This window comes from Malus sylvestris, chromosome 14 (assembly GCF_916048215.2).
Source record: "Malus sylvestris chromosome 14, drMalSylv7.2, whole genome shotgun sequence".
In the NCBI taxonomy this organism is placed as follows: domain Eukaryota; kingdom Viridiplantae; phylum Streptophyta; class Magnoliopsida; order Rosales; family Rosaceae; genus Malus; species Malus sylvestris.
Genome location: NC_062273.1, coordinates 3,219,343 through 3,242,196, shown reverse-complemented (window position 1 = coordinate 3,242,196; position 22,854 = coordinate 3,219,343). Strand labels below are relative to the sequence as shown.

Genomic DNA, 22,854 nt, shown 5'->3' with positions numbered 1-22,854 from the left:
CATTCGAGGAGCAATGATATATTTGCAAACATTAAAATCATGCGTCGCAAGCAATGGTCTTTAACTGTTCATGCCGACGACCAGAAAATTCAGAAGGCATATTTATGGAAGTTAAACTCAACTACTAGACATCATAATGACATGGATAAAAGTTTAAGACAATTCATGATGCTACAACCCGACTTTAGCAATAGATACTGCTATTGTAAGTAAGCAGACTATTATCAACTAATTACTAGCTTTGGTATAATTACTCTCAACTTGCATTTGAATTCAACAAACCATAAAAAGTGGTTATGTTCTTTCTTTGTGTGTATGGACAACGCAATAGATGATACAATCTGCATTAGTATATAACAGAAATGATAATGAGGATGAGGAGGCAGGTAGACTCTCACCAAGAGCCTTCATTTGCCTCCATTGCAGTATAACAGGACGTTGCTTTTGTAGTCAAAAGGAAACCTGTTAATAAATCGTAACCCCAAATTACGGATGCAACACTCCTGGAAAGATGATCAATCATCAAACCAATCAAATCACTATCATCGAAGTTAGTTTTTATACTAGAGCTTTCTATTGCAGTGTTTTCATACTGGAACTATTGCTTTCGCTACTATTTCCAATTCCGCCACAAATCTAATCCTAGCTGCTGGAATGCATTAACCGATAAATTGGTATAGGAGTCAACATCAATATCAAATGTAATGCATCACAGATGTATGATCCTGATTAGTAACGAAACAACAATTGAAAATTAACTGGTATAGGACAAGTTCATTTGTAGGGAACAGGTGAGGTTTTCTGATACATAATAATCATTCATCTTCCAATAGTTTTGGAAGTCAATAGGCAACTGGAAGGAAAGAGCATATAATTGACATTACAAGCTGTGGTCCATATAGAATGAACTATTACAACTACATTGTGAGCAGAGGCTGAAAAGCTGCTTGCTAGTCTTCTAGCCTTGATAGGAACCACAATATTGACTAGGTTTAATGATTGACCGAGTCATACATATAATCTGACGCTATGTTTACTGACGTCATTAACTAGCGCACTAAGTTCAATCAAGTATTAAATGGTTTAACTGATTTGTTCACATTACTGATAACTACATTTTCCGGTTTGACCGCCATAGCCATATTCCGCTCTCGACAACCTTACCAAAAGTCCAAGCATTCTTAAAGAATTCAACCATCTAACTAGTGGACAACAATAGAGGTATACAATTCCTATGACAATGACCTGTAGAAGAATCCTGAAAAGTATAAACTGTTTCTGTTGTTTTTATGTACCAAGAGAATCCAGCTTCAGCAACCCATTCAACCCATCAGAATTCTCTTCTAAGCACTTATATATACTCTAAAACAATTCATATAGAACCCTACAAAAGACCAACCTTCCCTTTCTCTATAATCCCGAATTCGACAGTCTACACTCCAGTGGAAAAGTCCGAATTTGCTAAACCCACAACCCCACCACACCACAATCCTTTTTCCAAACATCTCCAAAGTTCCTAATTCTATAAGCTTCCAAACCCATCAATTATCACAAACAGATATGCACAAAAGTAAATTAAGGATCAGAAATACCAAAAGATCGAATGCAAAACCAACAACTGCAAAGAATTAATAAAAGCCTAATAATATTGATGAAACCAATTCATGTGTACAAAATTTACTTAAAAGAGAGAGAAATCTATAAGCAATAGATTCCAATGAAAATTTCAAGAAACCTCTAGACCATACAAAACGCCAGCATACTGCTCGATCCCATTCTTCGGAAAGTAGACCTCTCTGATCCTCTGGAACGCGTGCAGGGTCAGCAGGCTATCCGACCCGGCCTGGTGGCTCTTACCGGCAACCCGCTCCACATTCAGTGTCTGGCAGACCCGGTCCAACCCACCATAGAGGCTGGCGCAGAACCTCGTCAGGTGCTTCACGTCGTACACTCCAGACCCAAAGAAAATCCTAACGTAATTCAAGAACACCGACAACTCGTCCGGCAAGACTCGCTGAGTCAACACCTTGACCAGGTACCCAAAATCGTAGACGCTATGGAACGTGACCCAGTTAACGGCGTCGTTGCAGACGAGCCCCGACGACATCATCAGCGCCGCGAACCGAACCGAGTCTACCCCGAAATCCCGGTTCCACTCGAAATCAATCCCCTGCCGGCGAAGCAACTCTACCGAATCGTGCGCGTGGGCGTCCCGCGCGACGTCGAAGTCCCGGAAATTGAATTCCCAGATATACAGATTCTTAGTCCCCAAATCGGGCAGATTCCCGCTGTCGTCCGAGAGGGTGAGGCCAACCTGGATCAGATTGAGGCGATCGACGTTGGCCTTGAGCATGAGGTAGTGCGCGGCGGGCTCGCGGTGGCGGTAATTGGGGTCGTTGGGGTCGGGTCGGACCACGACGCCCGGGAACTCCGTATCCATGGAAATCAGCGGAAAATCGTCGATGACGGATCGGATCAGTTCGAACTCGGACTCGAGGTTATCGGACCATACCGAACGGATCAGGATGTCTCGCGGCGACAGAGGCTTGGGTGGCGGGGGGCCGGATGATGACATCGCATAGGTTCGTCCAGATCGGATTGCGAAATCGGATCCGAATCGACGATTGTTTGTTACTGAAATTAAATAATAAATAAAAACGATGACGGAATTTGGTTAGGGTTTGATGGATGATTTTGAAAGAGGAACAAGAAAAAAGGGGGCAGTTTTATACAGAATCGATAGTTTAGAGAGAGAAAGTAGAGAGAGAGAGACGTGAGACGTGGGGCAATCGTGTTTTTTTAATAATTTATTTACCTTTGTTCTCTGATTTGTTTCGGAATACTATTTTTATTAGAATTAAAAAATGTGATTTGTTGGTGATTGGTTAGTTTATATTTTAATTTGTGAATATTGTATGACTGAAAATTAGACTTGAGAGAAAAAAATAGCTAAAATAGGGAATTAGATCCTCTCCTGAGCAGGAGATCAGGATCCTCCTGAGCAGGAGATCAGGATCCTCCTGATCTACTAACACAAACCGTTAGATTTTAATTCAACGACTACAATTATTATAACTTTTAAAGGGGCTCTCTATTTGTAGCCGTTGGATCAAAATCCAACGACCCTTATTAGTGGGTCAAGAGGATCCTGATCTCCTGCTCAGGAGAGGATCCAATTCCCTAAAGTAGGGACTTGGTGGGGCCCAAAAACTGTGGGGCGACTTGGGTTTGTGGTGTTGTGGCTGAGTCTAGAGTGATTAGTGGAGACATTTTTCAATATGACTAGAACACGAGATGGTACATTACGTGTTACTATACTAATAATAAATTATGTGTGCTAAAAAATTAATAACTTAAAAAATACAATTTCCCACCACTTATATAAAAACACGTGGTGTACCATCCATATTCCCGTCACAATAAAAAAAAATTCTTATTAGTGGGGTGAATTGGGCGACGTGGACATATAAAACGGGTGTGTTGATTCTATATAAAACGGGTCTGTTTATCCAAATAAGATATTGAAAATTTGAAGAATGATATGATCAATTGTTTGCATGTTGATTCTATCTCGAATTTGTCTATTCATACTCGTGAGATCTACAAAATAAGAACGAAGGTTGTTTATACCATATTTAGGGCCTCGTATTTAGACCTCGTATAAATACTCGGAGAACTTAAATGTAATTATGTAATAAAGGAAGGGGCAAATATGTAATAAGTGAGGAGTCCTTATTCTATAAAATAACCCATCACCCTCACAATTAGGGAGAGGTCATTCCTAAGCCTTCTCACTCCTCTCACATCCCCTCTCATATTACAGAGGCTCCCTCCCTCACTTCTCAGATAAATACAATACAATCAGTGTGGACGTAGCCCAAACCTTGAGGTAAACCACGATACATCTTGTGTTATTTACATTTCATGCAGATTCACAGTCGGATTTACGTTGTTCCAAGACCTCCGATTTTGTGCATCAACAAAGGTGTCGCCCTACACATATGAATGCCACTATCATTTAGGCATATTGGTGATGTAGACAGTGGCGGATCTACAGAGGGACCTGGGAGGTCCTAGGACCCTTCGGCGACCCTAAATCCCTGTTAGAAAATTTCCGGGGGACCCCTCGAACACAAGGTTTGAGCTGCTGTGCAGGTTGCAGGTTGCAGTTGCAGGTAGCAGTGAAGAAGAAGACGCTGCGGGAAGAAGAAAGAAAATAGGGCTTTTTACCAATTGGTCCAAAACGGCTGTGTTTTGGCCCATTGTTTTAAGTATAAAAAAACAAAAAGGTAGACAAACGTTGTCGTTTGCCCTGCATGATGACTCAATATTGCTTTAATTTTAAAGCCCAGCCCCCCTGAGCCCTTCCCCAAAGTTCTCTCTTTCCCTGCTGCTTTTCCCCCAATTCCCTATTATTTGGTTCCCTCTTTCCCCCCATTTCAAAACCCTAAATTTCTAATCTCACCCATGACCCAATCCCATATTATAATTACGTAAGTCCAATATCATATATCCACTTGTTTTAATTCTCCACTCCATCACTATTTGGTTCAAAATTCAATTAAGTTTTTTAGAATTCTAATCTAATCTCAATTAAATTATATTAGATATTGATGGAGATTTTTAGTCTATTATTGATATGATTGTTGATATGTTTTATGTTTGTATACTCATTTTATCATTGGAATTTAGATGGAATTTTTGTTTATTGGTTAATCGGTATATGTTTTGTGTTTTTGCTTAAATATGTAGTTTACAAATAAGAAATATGGAAAGATTTTTCCTTCCAAAGCCAATAGCACCATTTATTTGTTCTGGTAGTTCGAGCTCAAGACAAAATGAGTGTGACGTTGATTTTAATAATCTTGAGAGAGACCCAAGAAAAAGAATTCGAATGAAGGACTATTCTTCTAATATTCAAGATGAGGTTCAAAGAACATATTTGCAAATGGGACCTTGTAGGCCTACAAAGCATGAGTTCCCATACACTTTGCATGCAAAGAAAAAACGACGATTTGTTGTTTTGTGATTTTATAGCTTGTAATGTTGTTTTGCGTATGATTTTGAATGAAATGTATTATATTTAACTTTTTAATGTTATTTTTGTCTATAATTTTTTTGAAATTTATTATTGGGACCCCCCGAGTTTAAAATCCTGGATCCGCCACTGGATGTAGATGGTGTCACAATAAAACCAATGATAGGATTGAAGTAAGAGTTATGAATCTCCTAGAAGAAACGAAAGCCAAACTTTCCGTTCAATATTTTGGTAGAACATAAATAATAAGAATCAAAATTTCCAATCCAACTTGTGTTTTTAATTGCGAATGAACGTGAAAAAACAAAACTAAGAGTTTATTCGACGCTAACAGAAGAAAGAAAGAAAAAGCATATATAGAAGAAGCTGTTGACTTTGACAAGTCGGCTCTGTGATGGACAATGCCAAAAATGTGCTCAGAAATCAACAAGGTAAAGTCGGCACTGAGTGTGAAAGACGTGTGCCAAAATTGCCGATTGATAAAATAAAGTATTTTTCCAAGTTGTCACTTGCTTTGTTACCTCGTGTTTGAGCTGTTGCTGACTCCTTCAAAGCATTTGTACTTTACCGGCTTGTTTATAACATAACAACTTATATAATAAGATGAATTTACAATTATCCTGACGTTTCGTATGAATAATTTATATATGATAAAAAGCTTACATATGCTATTTTCTTTTATATGAAGCGCCACAATAACGGTATACTGTTGAAATATCTCAAATCGATCGTATTTATGAAAACAAATGGCTTAAAATCCTAACTCTTGCCCTGTCTTTCTAATAACTCTACATCTCTTCCACCAAGGCTACCGAATCAAGTGATCTGGATCTTTAAAATTTCATCTAACGGTAAAAAATTATTATAGCTTTTAAGGAGTCAAAATAGGTAGACTGTTAGATGAAATTTTAAAGGCTCGGATCACTTGAGGCCTTGATGGAAGAGATCCGAAGAAGATCTCTTCTCTGAAATGGAGGGCATAAGTCCAACACCAAGCAACAAATACTAGATATTGGAAAAGGATCCTCGTCAGATCCTTTTCTTGGAGATCTCATGATCATGGTTGTACATCGTGCGGTCAGTTTTCGTTAGGTACTATTTATATTTAATTTTGAATTTTAAATTTCAAATGATTTCTGACCGTACAATGTACGATGATGAAAATGATCTGTTTTCCCTATATATTTACCGGCAAACAAGTTGTGATGATTTGGTCACCTAACTTTACACGTTTTCGGATACGTCCCACTTAGTTACAAAAACCCAAATTCAATCAATGCTGACCCAAATTTTGAATTATTATTCACAGCCATGGAAGAAAATGCCGATAATATCGGCGAAATATCGCCGATATTATCGGTTTTTCGGGGGATGGATATTTTAAGTGGTATCCGAATGGTTTTCGGCCAAATATCGCGAAATTTTTTTGAGTTTGGTGCAATCAGACTCTGAGTCGACGTCGGAGAAGAACGCCGGAGATGGTGTGCCTATTCCCGAGCCGATTTCGTCCCAAAAACCTTGCAAAAACACGATTTTTAACATCAATTTCACATATAAACTTCAGATTTCACGCATGCAAGAGGTAATAAACGATTCAACATATGTGATGTCGGTTTAGGGTTTAGGGTTTCAATGGAATCTCACCTGACGAAGACGAAGACGAACCAGATGACTGAGCCAACTCCTTGCTCAGCGGCGCACCGCCACAGACGATTGAGCCAACTCCGACTTCGCCAGAGCCACGATCAACGGCGAAGGGAGAAGAGAGATCAGAGAATGGAGAAGAGAGATCGAGAGATCTCTGTGTGTGTGTGTGTGTGTTTGGGAGAAGAGAGATCGGAGATCTCTCTTTGTATGTGGGTGTTTGGGAGAAGAGAGATCGGAGAAGGGAGAAGAGAGATCGAGAGATCTATGTGTGTGTGTGTGTGTGTTTGGGAGAAGAGAGATCGGAGATCTCTCTTTGTATGTGGGTGTTTGGGAAAAGGGAGAAGAGAGATCGGAGATCTCTGTGTGTATGTGTGTGTTGGATCGGATGTCAACCTGTGGAGATCTCTGTGTGAGTGTGTATGTGGGAGAAGAGAAGGGAGAAGAGAGATCGAGAAGGATCGAGAGAGAGAGAGACTGAGGTCATGTCTGCGTGCGTGCGTTGTGTGCGTGCGTTGTGTCATTTGTGTGTGTGTGTGTGTGGGTTCCTCCTGTCAGGATGACACATGCCTCACTCAATATTCCCGACAAGTTTTACAATTATTTGGACAATTTCATGCAACTTTTACAATTATAATTTGTATTCTTTTCAGACCATGGATGGTGGTCATTTGTGTGTGTGTGTGTGTGGGTTCCTCCTGTCAGGAGGACACATGACTCACTCAATATTCCCGACAAGTTTTACAATTATTTGGACAATTTCATATCACTTTTACAATTATAATTTGTATTCTTTTCAGACCATGGATGGTGGTTTCATTCAAAACCGTGTGCCGATATTGTTTTAAAAGGTGGAGTATCAGAGCCATTGTGATATTCTTTCAAAGTTGCCATTGTGAAAAAATTTCAAGAGGTGGAGTATCAGATGAGCCTTTTCGATTATTTTATTTCCCTTACCCCTTTCAAAGTCATTCCAGATCCAGAGCTTAAACACAAAGGGTTCCATATTTAAAATAAGTTTACAAACTTATATTTATATTCTTATAATTTATACAACAACAAAAAAATTTGTGTGAACTCGTATGTTAATTTTTTAAGTAATTAATACTTGCATGTTAGTTTTTGTAAGTAATTAAGTAATGTTAACAATTACATGTTAATTTTTTTAAGTAATTAATACTTGCATGTTAGTTTTTGTAAGTAATTAAGTAATGTTAACAATTACATGTTAATTTTTTTTAAGTAATTAATACTTGCATGTTAGTTTTTGTAAGTAATTAAGTAATGTTAATACTTGCATGTTAGTTTTTGTAAGTAATTAAGTAATGTTAACAATTGCATGTTAATTTTTTTAAGTAATTAATACTTGCATGTTAGTTTTTGTAAGTAATTAAGTAATGTTAACAATTACATGTTAATTTTTTTTAATTAATTAAGTAATGTTGTATAATTATTCCCTAGGATAATTTTAATATGTTTAATGTTATTTATTATTTTATTTCCCTTACCATTTTCAAAGTCATTCCAGATCCATTCCAAAGCTTGAACACAAAGGGTTCCATATTTAAGGTAAGTTTACAAACTTATATTTATATTATTGTAATTTATACAACAACAAATAAATTTGTGTGGACTCGTATGTTAATTTTTTTAAGTAATTAATACTTGCATGTTAATTTTTGTAAGTAGTTAAGTAATGTTAACAATTACATGTTAATTTTTTTAAGTAATTAAGTAATGTTGTATAATTATTCCCTAGGATAATTTTAATATGTTTAATGTTATTTATTATTTTATTAATATTAGGTTTTATTATCAAATAGGATTATTATTCATTAATATTAGGTTTTTTTATTATCAAATTGGATTATTATTCATTAAATTAGATTATTATCAAATTGGATTATTATTCATTAAATTGGATTATTCATTAAATTGGCTTATTATCAAATTGGACTATTCATTAAAGCCCACTCAATGTAGTCTCCAAACTTGAGTTTGTTGAACTTAGACCTTAGACCCAAATCTCAAACATAACCACACTTGGGTTGGGTTGGGTTGAACCAAAAGGTCCAAAACTTAGGCAAAAAAAAAAAAAAAACAGATGGGTATTCTCAAATATCCTCCAAAATTGTCTCACTTGGTGTCTAGCTTTTTATTCATTAATATTAGGTTTTTTTTATTATCAAATTGGATTATTCATTAAATTGGATTATTATTAAATTGGATTATTATCAAAAAGGAATATTATTCATCATTTATATTAGGATTATTTTTTTTATCAAATTGGATTATTATTCATTAATATTAGGTTTTATTATTCCATATTATTTTTTTAATTACTTAAATTTTTACAATCATTTTCTTTACTTCATATTTAATTCTTCTGTAGAATAACTTTATTATTTAGGTTCTCTTAAATAACTTTATTATTTAATTCTTTTGTCTAATTTTCATGAAAAATAAATGTAGGTACATTTACGATGTCTAGTTGAGCTACTAAACGTGATCTAGCTTGGGAACATGGATACCCAATAGACGGAAACAAACATGGCACAATTTGCAAATATTGTGGTCGGGTAATGAAGAGTGGCGGAGTGACACGACTTAAGTACCATCTTAGTGGATTAGGTCCAGCAAAAAATGTCCAACGATGCGATAATGTCCCCCTAGAAGTGAAGGCATTCATCAGCACATTGTTAAAAAATAAAAAACAGCAGAAGGAAAAGATAACACAGGGAATGGAAAATATTCGAGCTGGGCTACGGGGAGAAGTCTATGGCCAAGAGCTTGACAGTGATGATGATGACGATGAGGACAAATGTGATGATGACATGGGACCTGAAGAACGACGCAGTTTGAAACAAGCATTACGTGCCTCCAAACAGTCAGCATGGGAAAGAGAACACCTTCATAAAATTCCTAACAGAGCACAAGGTTCCGGGACAAGTGGTGGTGCACAAATGAGACGGGGAGGCAATCTTAGAGAATCACAACCAACACCACCAATAGCCCCAAGTTTATATAAGTCATCCAAAACACGTCAAAAGAGTGTTTGGAGTTATTTCACTGGAGGTAATGTGAAGGAGGGAATGGGGCGTCTAATTAGCAAGTTCTTTATCTATGAAAATGTCCCTGCTGCGAAGGCATCATCACATCATTTCAAAAATATGGTAGTGGGATGTCAACAGGCCGGTGTTGGAGTACAACCTCCCACTCCCTATGAGATAAGAAACAAATATTTGGATATGGAGTATAAAGACATTGGCGAGTATGTTAACAAGTTGAGGTCAAAGTGGGAAACTAATGGTTGCACAATCATGTGTGACGGATGGACCGGCCCGACCAGATTGTCTATCATCAACTTCATGGTATACTCCAAGGGAAAGACAATTTTTTTGAAGTCAGTTGATGCTTCAGACCATATAAAGAATTACAAGTATATTTATAAATTATTGAGGGATGTAATCATGGAGGTGGGAGAGCATAATGTTGTCCAAGTCGTGACCGACAACGGTTCTGCATTTGTCAAAGCTGGAAAAAAGTTAATGAAGCATCATAATGTGTTTTGGACATCATGTGCAGCACATTGTATTGATCTCATGTTTGAGGCAATGGGGAAGAGAGAGAATGTTGCTACTGTGGTCAAAAGAGCTAGAACGATCACAAATTATATTTACAATCATGGTTGGTTGTTGGCAAAGATGCGTGAATTTTGCAAAGGAGAAATTATTCGTCCAGCTACCACTCGATTCGCCACCAACTATATTGCATTAGACAGCCTACTCAAGAAGAAAACAGGGTTGAAGCAACTATTCACTAGTGACGATTGGGCCAACCACAATTTGAGCCGCTCAAATACAGGTCGTATGGTGGAAAGTATAGTGCTTGATTATGCTTTTTGGACTCAATCAAAACATGTGTGTCAACTGTTTGAACCTCTTTACAAAGTTTTACAAATCGTTGACACAGAAGTGTATCCTACTATGGGGGCAATATATGAGTTGATGCGTGTAGTGAAGGATGAATTGGAAAGAAAACATGGTGCAAGGTGGGTCATAAAGATAATTGAAGACCGATGGTATAAAACATTAAACCACGATTTGCATGCAGCAGGTATAAATTATGTCATAATTTGCAATTCATTTCTTTAGTTGCATAAGTATTATTTCTCTTATTAGAGTATGTGTTTCTTTGAACAACATATTATTTGAATCCCCGATACCAATACAGACCCGGTGTTGGAGATGATGGTAACCTTATACGTGCTGTACATAATGTATACTCTAAATTAGACCATGCATCACCAGCAGTTGGCCAATTTGGAAATGAGGTACACAATTACTTAAATTATAATAATTACTTTGTTGGATTAAACTAACACAATTTATTGTATTCAGCTAACATGGTTTAAAGATGCAAGAAGAACTTTTGGAGAACCAACATCAGTTGCTGCTCGAACAAATATGTCTCCTAGTGAGTATAAACATATTTCACTATAAGTTTATAATAGAATTTGTTGGAGTTATTAGGCTTATCAACATTATTTTTCATTGTAGCTGAATGGTGGATCATGTATGGGACCGATGCACCAACTGTGAGAAAGTTAGCAATAAAAGTATTATCACAAACAGCTTCCTCATCTGCTTGTGAAAGAAATTGGAGCACATTTGCACTCATACACACAAAGCAAAGAAATAAGTTGGCTCATAGTAGCTTGGAAAAATTAGTTTATTGCTACTACAATATGAAGCTTCAAATTCGAGATAAGGAAGCAGAAATCGATCATGTCGACCGTGGTGACCCACTAGATGTGTTTGATATTGTTGGTGAAGATGATGATACGGAGGGTAACCAACTTTTTCAATGGATTAGACCTCTTCATTTAGATGATGATGAAGGCAACCCAGCTCCCAGAGTTGCTGAAGAAGCACGTAATGAAGGGATAAATGTAGAAAGAGTATTAGAGGAAGAGGTGGGATCTAGCAGCTCTGACTCTTTGGAAGAACTTTTGCGCCCAAGACCAAGAAACACTGGAATTCCACCTTCTTCCAATCCTACACAACCACAACATCGTGCTGATACTAATGATAGCTCTAGTACAAGATCAGGAGACTCACCTACCACCGGAGGTGGGAATGATGAAGGACATAGTGGAGCTGGAGGTAGTGGTGGTGGATATGGAAACTATTATGGACCACCACCTCCCGGATATATGAGCCCCTTAACTGGTGAGGCAAACTTCACGCATGCAACACAGGATGATGACCATGGTAGTAGGCGGGCAGGACCAGGAATTGGTGCCATAAGGAAGTACTATACTCGCAGAGAAAGAGGCAAGGGGATTTTGTCAAGTCAAGAAGATGACTCGTTATCTAGAACTTCAGACTCTGTTGGATTGGGAAGTAGTAACTATGGTTATACTCATAACCAACCATTTCCCTACCCTTCATATCCCATTCCTGTTGGGATGGAATCGAGCGACTCATGGAAACAATCCCAGACTCAATCTTCAAATGATTTTTCTTATGGACAACCTCAACCAATCTCAGATCCATATGGGTGGCATATTAACAATTACATGCAAAACTATTTTGGGGATTTATTATTTGATAACTACTCTTCACAATACACTCATTCTACACATAGAGATGATGAAGATAGTGAAAAATTTGAACCTCATAGGAACTCTATGTAGTACTAAAGTGTAAAATATTGTACTAATTCATTATATATAAATGATTATGGTGTGTTTAGACTTCTTTCATTAATTACTACATATTTTCTACACTCACAATGTTTGTCAGATCGTTATATAATCAACTTGATAATGTTAAATCCATCATGCAATGCATTTCCTTCCAATTTTTTGTGATAAACTAATAGATAATTGACTAAATAAACATCCTGCAAAGTTTCAATAAAAATTTCCAAGTTTTTCTTACAATTTCCGTGGTTTCCATGTAATTTTTATCGATATCGATATTATCCCGATATTTCCATCGATATTTCCATGTTTTCAGACTACCGATATTTCCGATATTACCGATATATCACAGCTAAGCTCTTGATTCACGTATAAGCAACACTGCATAAATATCCATATATACATACACACACATGTTATGTGTGTTGTCTATATATATATATATATTATATTCATTAATCATTTTAAACATTGATTTTTGTCTTATTATTTATATAAATATATATATATATATATATTATATTCATTAATCATTTTAAACATTGATTTTTGTCTTATTATTTATATAAAAAAATCAATATAAAATGTTGATGTGACTTAATTGTGACCACATAAATAAAAGGGGATTGAAAGGGTATGAGATGGAGAGGGCAGACAATCCAGGTCCCTTCAAACTAGAGAAAACAATAATAATGTAATATTTTTGTACAAACGCATTTTATGTCCAGAATAAATTGAATAAGGCTTATTATACTAACACCCCACAAATTGTTGAATAAACCCCACATTTACTTTTTCACTTAAAAATTATCTGAATACACCCCACAGATTTTTTCTCAAATCTTATAACACTCATTTTTAATTTTCAGTGACGGAATCTAACCATTTGAACGTTTAGTTTGCCGAATGATTTCAAAATGATGATTTGAAATCATCTTAGTATAGTTTGCATCGACAGAAGTCTACCTTCGTTAAGTAGGGTAACATCAACAACGGCTTCATCGTGTATTATTGATCGATTTGTCATTGTTCTCTTAGGTTGAGTTGCTTAGAGGTCAGAAAGCAGATAAAGTGGAGGTCACTATACAACCTGAAGAATTGGATGATATGGAGACCGTTTTGCCTGCAAAATAAGTCCGAGACATGAAAAAATTGAATTTTACTTTAACAATGTACCTTAGCAGCAGCAGATACCTTTATAACTAGTGTGTCGCATTTAACAGGTACGAAGAAGCAAGGGAGGAGGAGAAGCTGCGAAGTCAGAAGGAAGATTTCAGTGACATGGTCGCAGAGAACGAGAAGAAGAGGAAACGTAAGCAAGACAAGGAAAGGAAAAACAAGAAGAGGGACTTCAAGTTTTAGGCTCTACCCTCTTGACATTGAGATTTTGGTGCCGGTGTTTTTCCGAGAAATATGATATGTTTGCTCTGCTTTTACCGCTTTGATACACACTTAATGATCTATGTCGTAATACAAATACTCACTTTTTGTCATGTTAATTTGTAACCCTTCAGAGTAAAACAATTGTAAAATAAATCTAGGAAGAACTGCTAAAAAGTTCCTCACAAAACTTGTTTTATCGAAAAACATTTTAGACAACTTTTTTACAATCAACGTGAAAAATATGAAGTCTTATCTCATGTGAAGCTTCCGAAACATTGATTTCATGTTCTATTCGTCAAAAACAAATTTTCTCAATGAACATGTTTATAGTTTTGTTCAACAATAAAGGGTGGGAGGGTTTTGATAGTTGAAAAGATAAATAATACGCTAAAAGTGATTTAGGATGTATTTAGAATTTTTTTTTTTTAAAACCTAATAAAGTCAAAATTGGAATTGCATAATGGGGTAAATAAGTCATTTAATATTAAATTTTAATGTGAGGTGCATTCAACATTTTGTGGGGTGCTAATATAAAAAAGCCTTGAATAATTCACTAAATTCAGGTTATATTGATATTTTAAGAAAGAAACAAAGGCAATCATCTAAATTTTGTTTCAAGTTAAAGCTGAAAGACGAATTACTTTCAAAGTGTTGATATCTTAACGACTAATATATCTTCCACCTAAACAATATACGTTGAATCCAACGAAGTTTTCAAAACATGCCTAATCACCAAACGTTGCATGCTTCGGATCAAAGTTGAATATCCTACCTTAGTTGGCGTCATTGTCGAAAAACACAAAACATACGCCTTCGGGTTAGCTCGAATTCCTTCAATATAACCCAAAAAAACACACAATACACATCCTAAAGAGACCATTGGAATCTACAAAGTGACATTACAAGATATTCATCGAAAACTCGAAAAAATATGTTATGGGAGGACAAAAATGACTAAAGCAGCCGCAAGGGAGTAGACAACCAATTCAGAAAATTGTTGAACGCATCATCTACAAATTACAATTGGCAATTGCTAACCAAATGGAGGCTCAAACTGATTACAACAAGATCGCGGTAGATGGCGATCGGACCTCAGTTGTCCTGAAATCCCATTACCATACATCTCAAACAATTTACTTGGACTAACGCACAGATAACAGACGAAATATACAGTTAACCTTTTAACAACACAATGAGTACCCGATTCAAAGCTAAACACGCTTACAACCGCAATTTTCATTCATGGAACTAGGCGTTTGATTAACCGGCCAACTTTTCAAAACATAATGCTTGCAATTTGATAAATTTTACCCTCAAATTAACAAAAGAAACAGAAAAAATCAGAACGAATAAGATGAAAGATGAGTGTATATACAGATAAAAGGGTAGAAGATTCCACTTAAAGGGTATGTTAAACGTTTGACACACATCAAATCCCATTAATGAAACAGCATCCCTTCAACACAGTTCGACAAAACAAGAAATCAAAACAAAGGCGAAGCCATTGAGAGGTAACAGGAGAAACTTTTTGGGCACTCCCCTGCGTGTTCTTAACATAGGATCAACGAGGGCATTACAAACTATATATTGCATATTGCATATGCAATTGGATCCATGACGATAACTATACGGTCTTGAAAGCTAGAAGTAGGTACCTTCTGGAGGCTGGACCAACTTTCGGTTATGTGGGGCGGCCATCTCCTTTTTCAGCTGTGTAAGTATATCCTCCATGGTGTACTCTCGCTGCCAGTTTGCAAGAAGTCCAAACTTCTTCGGTTCCACCTATCAGATATGATGCACTCAGATATTGTCAAATCAAATATCACTAATTATATCCATGCAGACTGAATTTTCAATAGTCAGACACCAGGTCCATAAGTCACAGGTTTACTGTTCTTATAATCATACTCGAAATCATTACAATCCCATGATTGTTTGTGATAGTGATTGTAAATGACCATAAAGTATCTTAATTCTTCTTTGCCCAAAAACAAAAGACAAATATACATGACATTATGCATGGGCGTAACCCTTCTATCTCCTTTTGTGCTTGTGAAAAGGAGAAGGGGGTTTGACCACCAGAAATGGGTCTAAATAATGCCAAGTGTAAATCACTAGATGTAGTGAGAAAAAGAAAATGTGAACCACGAAGCAATAGATTACAAGCCAAGTATGTAATAAAATTTTAACCATACCACTCCAGTTTCATGGTTAACACAAGTCATGTTAACCCGAGAATGAAAACGAACAGTTGGTGCCTTCTCTGGGTAATCTTTATCACAGAACAGTTTCAACTGATAGATCCGACCTTCATGTACAGTCTGGAAAAAAGGAGGAAATATTGCATTAAACAGAAAATATATAGAAAAGCATATTTTTATTGCTTTTGTACGCTAAAACACCTTTGGGAAAAGAAATGTTGCCTGAATAATACTCTATTATCCAGCAGGAGAAAAGAATGCATTAACCCCAAAGAGATTCTTAGAGGGGGGAATATAGAAAGAATTAACTCCAAAAGGTTTTCTGTTATATTTAAAGGTGGCCAAAAAAGGGCTTGTTTCTTTTATTTGCAAGATTTGAAAAGACTATGTCCAATTCCCGCTCCCAGAAATGCAACTTCCTTTACCAAAATAGATAAGTAAAGAAAAAAGAGACCGGACAAGTAAAGTTGGTTTTTAAGCAGGAACAAGTAACTTGGACCAGCTGTGAAAACAGTGATTTGTACTCAGCATTTGCTGAAATATGCAAATATATTAGTTAGTTTAGCCCAAGCTGAACACTAAACGGAGATCCTATCACTCAAATTAGTTGGTAGAATCTGGTCTGCTTTCCACAACCACAAGTCAACCCTTTGTCCTTTCAAAGTCTTAAAGCAGGGACTACTTCCACCAAATTTAAATAGACTTATCTTAAATTTGGGAGAGATCACAAATGCAACACAATCTTCTCCGATAAGCACACATGAAACACATAATCTGCCAAAACAAACTTTAAACAAGAACATGACATAATCTAAAAGAGAAGTGAAATTTACATTGTGGGGACCGATGATGGTGCCAGTCCAAGAACGCATGTAGATGTCATCTCCATCATCCATCCCATAGCTGACAGTGCCGTCCCCAATACCCTTTTCTCCACGTTCAAGTTCCTCCAGCAATCTGAAGTTTCGTGGGACTGCAAGAAAACTCAAGGGTCATACATGGTTGAAAGTATTAGGGAACATAACCTTGCATTATGAATTATAAATTCCTTTTATTCACAGTTTTCGGAATGATAAACACAAACACAACCACAAACTTATATGCAGAGAAACCAAATCATGCTTGGATTGGGCGGAAACTTAGTTGGACGCTTCAAATTTCAATAGATAATAACTAGAAAAAAAAGTTGAAGGACAAAAACTACTTTGGTTTATAATCTATACAAAATATAAATTGAATATACAAAAAAAATAAGATTTTTTCCTCATATGTGCACTCTATACAAAGGCGAACACAAAGTTCAATCTTACATTTCAGAATTGAAATACTGCATCCAAAAACTGTTCAGAAATGAGCTCAATATTTTGATTGCAGTAACACGAATTAATAAACATTATAAAGAAAAACACACAATTAAATGAAATTTAACAAAAACCCCATGTGAAAAATCAATAATTTAATCAACGAAAGGCCAAGGTCACCTACCCACATTCGAAATCATATCAAACGGGGCATAAACCACAAAATCAACAAAAACCCATTTGCATACTCGGTCAAAATCACACAAGAACAAAAAGATCAAGGCAGAAATCGATCAAACGACGACATGGGTTTTGATTGACTCACCCACGACACTCGATCCTCCTGAGCCCAGCGTCATAGATGATGATCAGTCAGTTGGGTGGGTGGGTGGAGGTGGTTTCTCAGGTGGAGGTGCCGAGATCTAGCGGAAGGGAGAGATAACGGAGGAGGGCGGATGGGGTCGGACCGGCGGAGAGGAGGAATTTGAGAGAATCTGGAGAGAGAGTAAGGCGACGAAGGCAAAGTGGGAATAAAAGAGAAAGAGTCGAGGGCAATAGGGATTTGATAGGTTATGAAGAAAAAGATGATGGGTTGGGATTTTTTTCATTTTTGGGAATTAAGTGGGACTCTTTCTTTGCAATTTTCTTAATGCCCATTTTGCATTTTGAAAATAAAATAAAATAAAACAAAAATAAAATATTGTTTAGAATCACAATTTGACATAATTTGAGAACATCTCCAATATAACTTTTAAATAAAGTTTCCACAACCATATAACTCCTAAATAAAAAAAAGCTTTTTAGTCAAAATAATTATTGAGATTTGCATAACTCCTTACTTTAGTTCCTGAGATTTGAAATCAAAAGAATTGGCCCCTCATTTTATCTACAATCGATCATTTTGATTATTCCATGAAAAATCTTCATAAAATAAGGATAAAATAATAACAATATTATCAATTTTTGTCAATTATTTTGACTTATTATTTATTAAATTGAGGTTAATTTTGTCTTTTTGATCCTTATTTAATATAATTTTTCATCTAATGACTAAAATGATTGATTGTGGGCAAGAAACAAAATGCCGATAATATCGGCGATATATCGCCGATATTATCGGTTTTTCGCCGGACCGATATTTTAATAGCTATCCAAGGGGTTTTCGTTAAAATATCGCGATATTATCGCGAAATTTCGGAACTGTGCAAGTCGGAGACGAACGCCGGAGCTTCTACAGCTCCAGCCGATTGTAAAACAGCCCCCTAGACTCCGATCTAGGTATGAAAATGAAATAGAAGATGAGAGGAACGTTTTTATAACGTCCGTTTGCCGTGAAACGGTCGGAGGTGTTCGGAAAGTTCGTCGACACCCACGGCCTCGCCGGAGATGGGTGTGCCTATTCCTGAGCCGATTTCATCCCAAAAACCTTGCAAAAACACGAGATATAACTTCAATTTCACATCTAAGCTTTGATCTGGAATAGAAAAAGAAAAACCCGAAACTTACCTAACCGGAGAAATTGAAGGAACTAGCCGGAGCAGGTGCGATGGTGTGCGTGTAGGTCTCGGTGCAGAGAGAAATGAGAGGTGTATGTGGGTCTCGGTGCAGAGAGAAAGGAGAGGGAGGAGCAGAAGGTCGTGGTGTGTGTATGGGTCTCGGTGCAAAGAGAAATGAGAGGTGTATGTGGGTCTCGGTGCAGAGAGAAAGGAGAGGGAGGAGCAGAAGGTCGTGGTGTGTGTGTGGGAGAAGGGAGAAGAGAGAAGAGAGATCGAGAGATCTCTGTGTGTGTGTGTGAGAGTGGAGAATGGATAGAATAGAGAATGATCAAGAGAGAGAGACAGAGATCTGTGTGTGTGTGTGTGTGGGAGTGGAGAATGGAGAGAATAGAGAATGATCAAGAGAGAGAGACAGAGGTCTCTGTGTGTCTGCGTGTGTGATGTTTATGTGCATGCGTTGTGTGAGTGTGTGGTTGCGTGCGTTGTGTGTGTGTGTGTGGGGTTCCTCCTGTCAGGAGGACACAGGACTCACTCAAAATTCCTGACAACTTTTACAATTATTTTGACAATTTCAGACCACTTTTACAATTATAACTTGTACAATTTCAGACCATGGATGGTGATTTCATTCAAAACCGTGTGCCACTGTGATATTCTTTCAAGAGGTGGAGTATCAGAGCCATTCAGAACATTTTCGTTTCTTCTTCTTCCCTTACCCCTTTCAAAGCTGCCACTGTGATATTCTTTCAAGAGGTGGAGTATCAGAGCTATTCAGAGCATTTTCGTTTCTTCTTCTTCCTTTATCATTTTCAAAGTCATTCCAGATCCATTCCAGAGCTTGAACACAAAGGGTTCCATATTTAAAGTAAATTTACAAACTTATATTTATATTATTGTAATTTATACAACAACAAAAAAATTTGTGTGGACTCGTATGTTAATTTTTTTAAGTAATTAATACTTGCATTTTAGTTTTTGTAAGTAATTAAGTAATGTTAACAATTACATGTTAATTTTTTTAAGTAATTAATACTTGCATGTTAGTTTTTGTAAGTAATTAAGTAATGTTAACAATTACATGTTAGTTTTTTCAAGTAATTAAGTAATGTTGTATAATTATTCCCTAGGATAATTTTAATAGGAAAACTAATGAAAAGGGCTTGAAAACTTTGAGTTTTAATGATAAGGACAAAATAAAGGGTAAAGTGAATAGTACCAGGATTGACTTTTTAGTGTAAAAATGTGGTTTTTCGTTAAAGTGAACAGTACCGGGTGCTTTTCGTTAAAGCTCCCAATTTTAATATGTTTAATGTTATTTATTATTTTATTAATATTAGGTTTTATTATCAAATTGGATTATTATTCATTAATATTAGGTTTTTTTATTATCAAATTGGATTAATATTCATTAAATTGGATTATTATCAAATTAGATTATTCATTAAATTGGATTATTATTAAATTGGATTATTATCAAATTGGATTATTATTCATCACTATGTTTTATATTAGGATTATTTTTTTTATCAAATTGGATTATTATTCATTAATATTAGATTTTATTATTCCATATTATTTTTATAATTACTTAAATTTTTACAATCATTTCTTTACTTCGTATTTAATTCTTCTGTAGAACAACTTTATTATTTAGGTTCTCTTATATAACCGTCATCACTACTATATTTTTTTGCCAAAAAATAATTGTCTAATTTTCATGAAAAATAAATATAGGTACGTTTAAGATGTCCAGTGGAGTTACTAAACGTGATCCAGCTTGGGAACATGGAGACCCAATAGACGGAAACAAACATGGCACAATTTGCAAATATTGTGGTCGGGTAATGAAGAGTGACGGAGTGACACGACTTAAGTACCCCCAGAAGTGAAGGCATTCATCAGCAAAAAATGTCCTTGCTAAGAAAGTATCATCACATCATTTCAAAAATATGGTAATGGGGAAGAGAGAGAATATTGCTACTGTGGTAAAAAGAGCTAGAACGATCACAAATTATATTTACAATCACGGTTGGTTGTTAGCAAAGATGCGTGAATTTTCAAAGGAGAAATTATTCGTCCAGCTACCACTCGATTCGCCACCAACTATATTACATTAGACAGCCTAGACAGCCTACTTAAGAAGAAAGCAGGGTTGAAGCAACTATTCACTAGTGACGATTGGGCCAACTACAATTTCAGCCGCTTAAATGCAGGTCGTATGGTGGAAAGTATAGTGCTTGATCATGCTTTTTGGACTCAATTAGAACATGTGTGCCAAGTGTTTGAACCTCTTTACAAAGTTTTACGGATCGTTGACACAGAAGTGTATCCTACTATGGGGGCAATATATGAGTTGATGCGTGTAGTGAAGGATGAATTGGAAAGAAAACATGGTGCAAGGTGGGTCATAAAGATAATTGAAGACCGATGGTATAAAACATTATATCACAATTTGCATGCAGTATGTATAAATTATGTCATAATTTGCAATTCATTTCTTTAGTTGCATAAGTATTAATTCTCTTATTAGAGTATGTGTTTATTTGAACAACATATTATTTGAATCCTCGATACCAATACAGACCCGGTGTTGGAGATGATGGTACCCTTATACGTGTTGTACATAATGTATACTCTAAATTAGACCCTGCATCACCAGCAGTTGGCCAATTTGGAAATGAGGTACACAATTACTTAAATTATAATAATTACTTTGTGGATTAAACTAACACGATTTATTTAATTCAGCTAACATGGTTTAAATATGTAAGAAGAACTTTTGGAGAACCAACGTTAGTTATTGCTCGAACAAAAATGTCTCCTAGTGAGTGTAAACATATTTCACGATAAGTTTATAATAGAATTTGTTGGAGTTATTAGGCTTATCACATTGTTTTTCATTGTAGCTGAATGGTGGATTATGTATGGGACCGATGCACCAACTGTGAGAAAGTTAGCAATCAAAGTATTATCACAAACAGCTTCCTCATCTGCTTGTGAAAGAAATTTGAGCACATTTGCACTCATACACACAAAGCAAAGAAATAGGTTGGCTCATAGTAGGTTGGAAAAATTAGTTTATTGCTACTACAACATGAAACTTCAAATTCAAGCTAAGGAAGCAGAAATAGATCATGTCGACCGTGGTGACCCACTAAATGTGTTTGATATTGTTGCTGAAGATGATGATACAGAGGGTAACCAACTTTATCAATGGATTATACCTCTTCATTTATATGATGATGAAGGCAACCCAGCTCTCAGAGTTGCTGAAGAAGCACGTAATGAAGGGATAAATGTAGAAAGAGTATTAGCGGAGGAGGTGGGATCTAGCAGCGCTGACTCTTTGGAAGAACTTTTGCGCCTAAGACCAAGAAACACTGGAATTCCACCTTCTTCTAATCCTACACAACCACAACATCGTGTTGATACTAATGATAGCTCTAGTACAAGATCAGGATGAGACTCACCTACCACCGGAGGTGGGAATGATGAATGATGTAGTGGAGCTAGAGGTAGTGGTGATGGATATGGAAACTATGTTGAACCACCTTTCGGATTTATGAGTCCCTTTACTGGTGAGGCAAACTTCACGCATGCAACACAGGATGATGACCATGGCAGTAGGTGGGCAGGACCAAGAATTGGTGCCATAGGGAATGACTATACTCGTAGAGAAAGAGGCAAATGGATTTTGTCAAGTCAAGAAGATGACTCGTTATCTATAACTTCGGACTCTGTTGGATTGGGAAGTAGTAACTATGGTTATACTCATAACCAATCATTTCCCTACCCTTCATATCCCATTCCTGTTGGGATGGAATTGAGTGACTCATGGAAACAATCCGAGACTCAATCTTCAAATGATTTTGCTTATGGACAAGGTCAACCAATCTCAGATCTATATGGGTGGCATGTTAACAATTACATGCAAAACTATTTTGGGGATTTATCATTTGATAACTACTATTCACAATACACTCACTCTACACATAGAGATGATGAAGATAGTGAAAAATTTGAACCTCATAGGAACTCTATGTGGTACTAAGTCACTCATGTATCTTACCATGCAATGTATAAA

The 22,854-nt window shown here is 36.4% G+C and overlaps 4 protein-coding genes across 4 annotated transcripts; 2 read left to right on the top strand and 2 right to left on the bottom strand.

Annotated features, from left to right (window-relative positions):
• Window positions 1-1,628: 1,628 nt before the first annotated feature.
• On the bottom strand, window positions 1,629-2,773 carry LOC126598368 (probable CCR4-associated factor 1 homolog 11). The gene has a single exon (XM_050264728.1). It carries the CDS (start codon window positions 2,573-2,575, stop codon window positions 1,727-1,729), a length of 849 nt encoding a protein of 282 aa, XP_050120685.1. The 5' UTR covers window positions 2,576-2,773; the 3' UTR covers window positions 1,629-1,726.
• Window positions 2,774-8,159: 5,386 nt separating this feature from the next.
• LOC126598365 (uncharacterized) lies at window positions 8,160-10,883 on the top strand. Its single transcript, XM_050264723.1, has 2 exons — window positions 8,160-8,251; window positions 9,155-10,883. The coding sequence occupies exon 2, from the start codon at window positions 9,265-9,267 to the stop codon at window positions 10,834-10,836; it is 1,572 nt and encodes a 523-aa protein (XP_050120680.1). The 5' UTR covers window positions 8,160-8,251; window positions 9,155-9,264; the 3' UTR covers window positions 10,837-10,883.
• On the top strand, window positions 10,883-12,438 carry LOC126598369 (uncharacterized). The gene is made up of 3 exons (XM_050264729.1): window positions 10,883-11,015; window positions 11,083-11,158; window positions 11,242-12,438. Exons 2-3 carry the CDS (start codon window positions 11,149-11,151, stop codon window positions 12,378-12,380), a joined length of 1,149 nt encoding a protein of 382 aa, XP_050120686.1. The 5' UTR covers window positions 10,883-11,015; window positions 11,083-11,148; the 3' UTR covers window positions 12,381-12,438.
• Window positions 12,439-15,144: 2,706 nt separating this feature from the next.
• On the bottom strand, window positions 15,145-17,841 carry LOC126598371 (ubiquitin-conjugating enzyme E2 variant 1D-like). Its single transcript, XM_050264731.1, has 4 exons — window positions 17,600-17,841; window positions 16,807-16,946; window positions 15,968-16,093; window positions 15,145-15,554 (listed from the first exon to the last, which is right to left on the bottom strand). Exons 1-4 carry the CDS (start codon window positions 17,631-17,633, stop codon window positions 15,414-15,416), a joined length of 441 nt encoding a protein of 146 aa, XP_050120688.1. The 5' UTR covers window positions 17,634-17,841; the 3' UTR covers window positions 15,145-15,413.
• Between the last annotated feature and the right edge of the window lie 5,013 nt (window positions 17,842-22,854).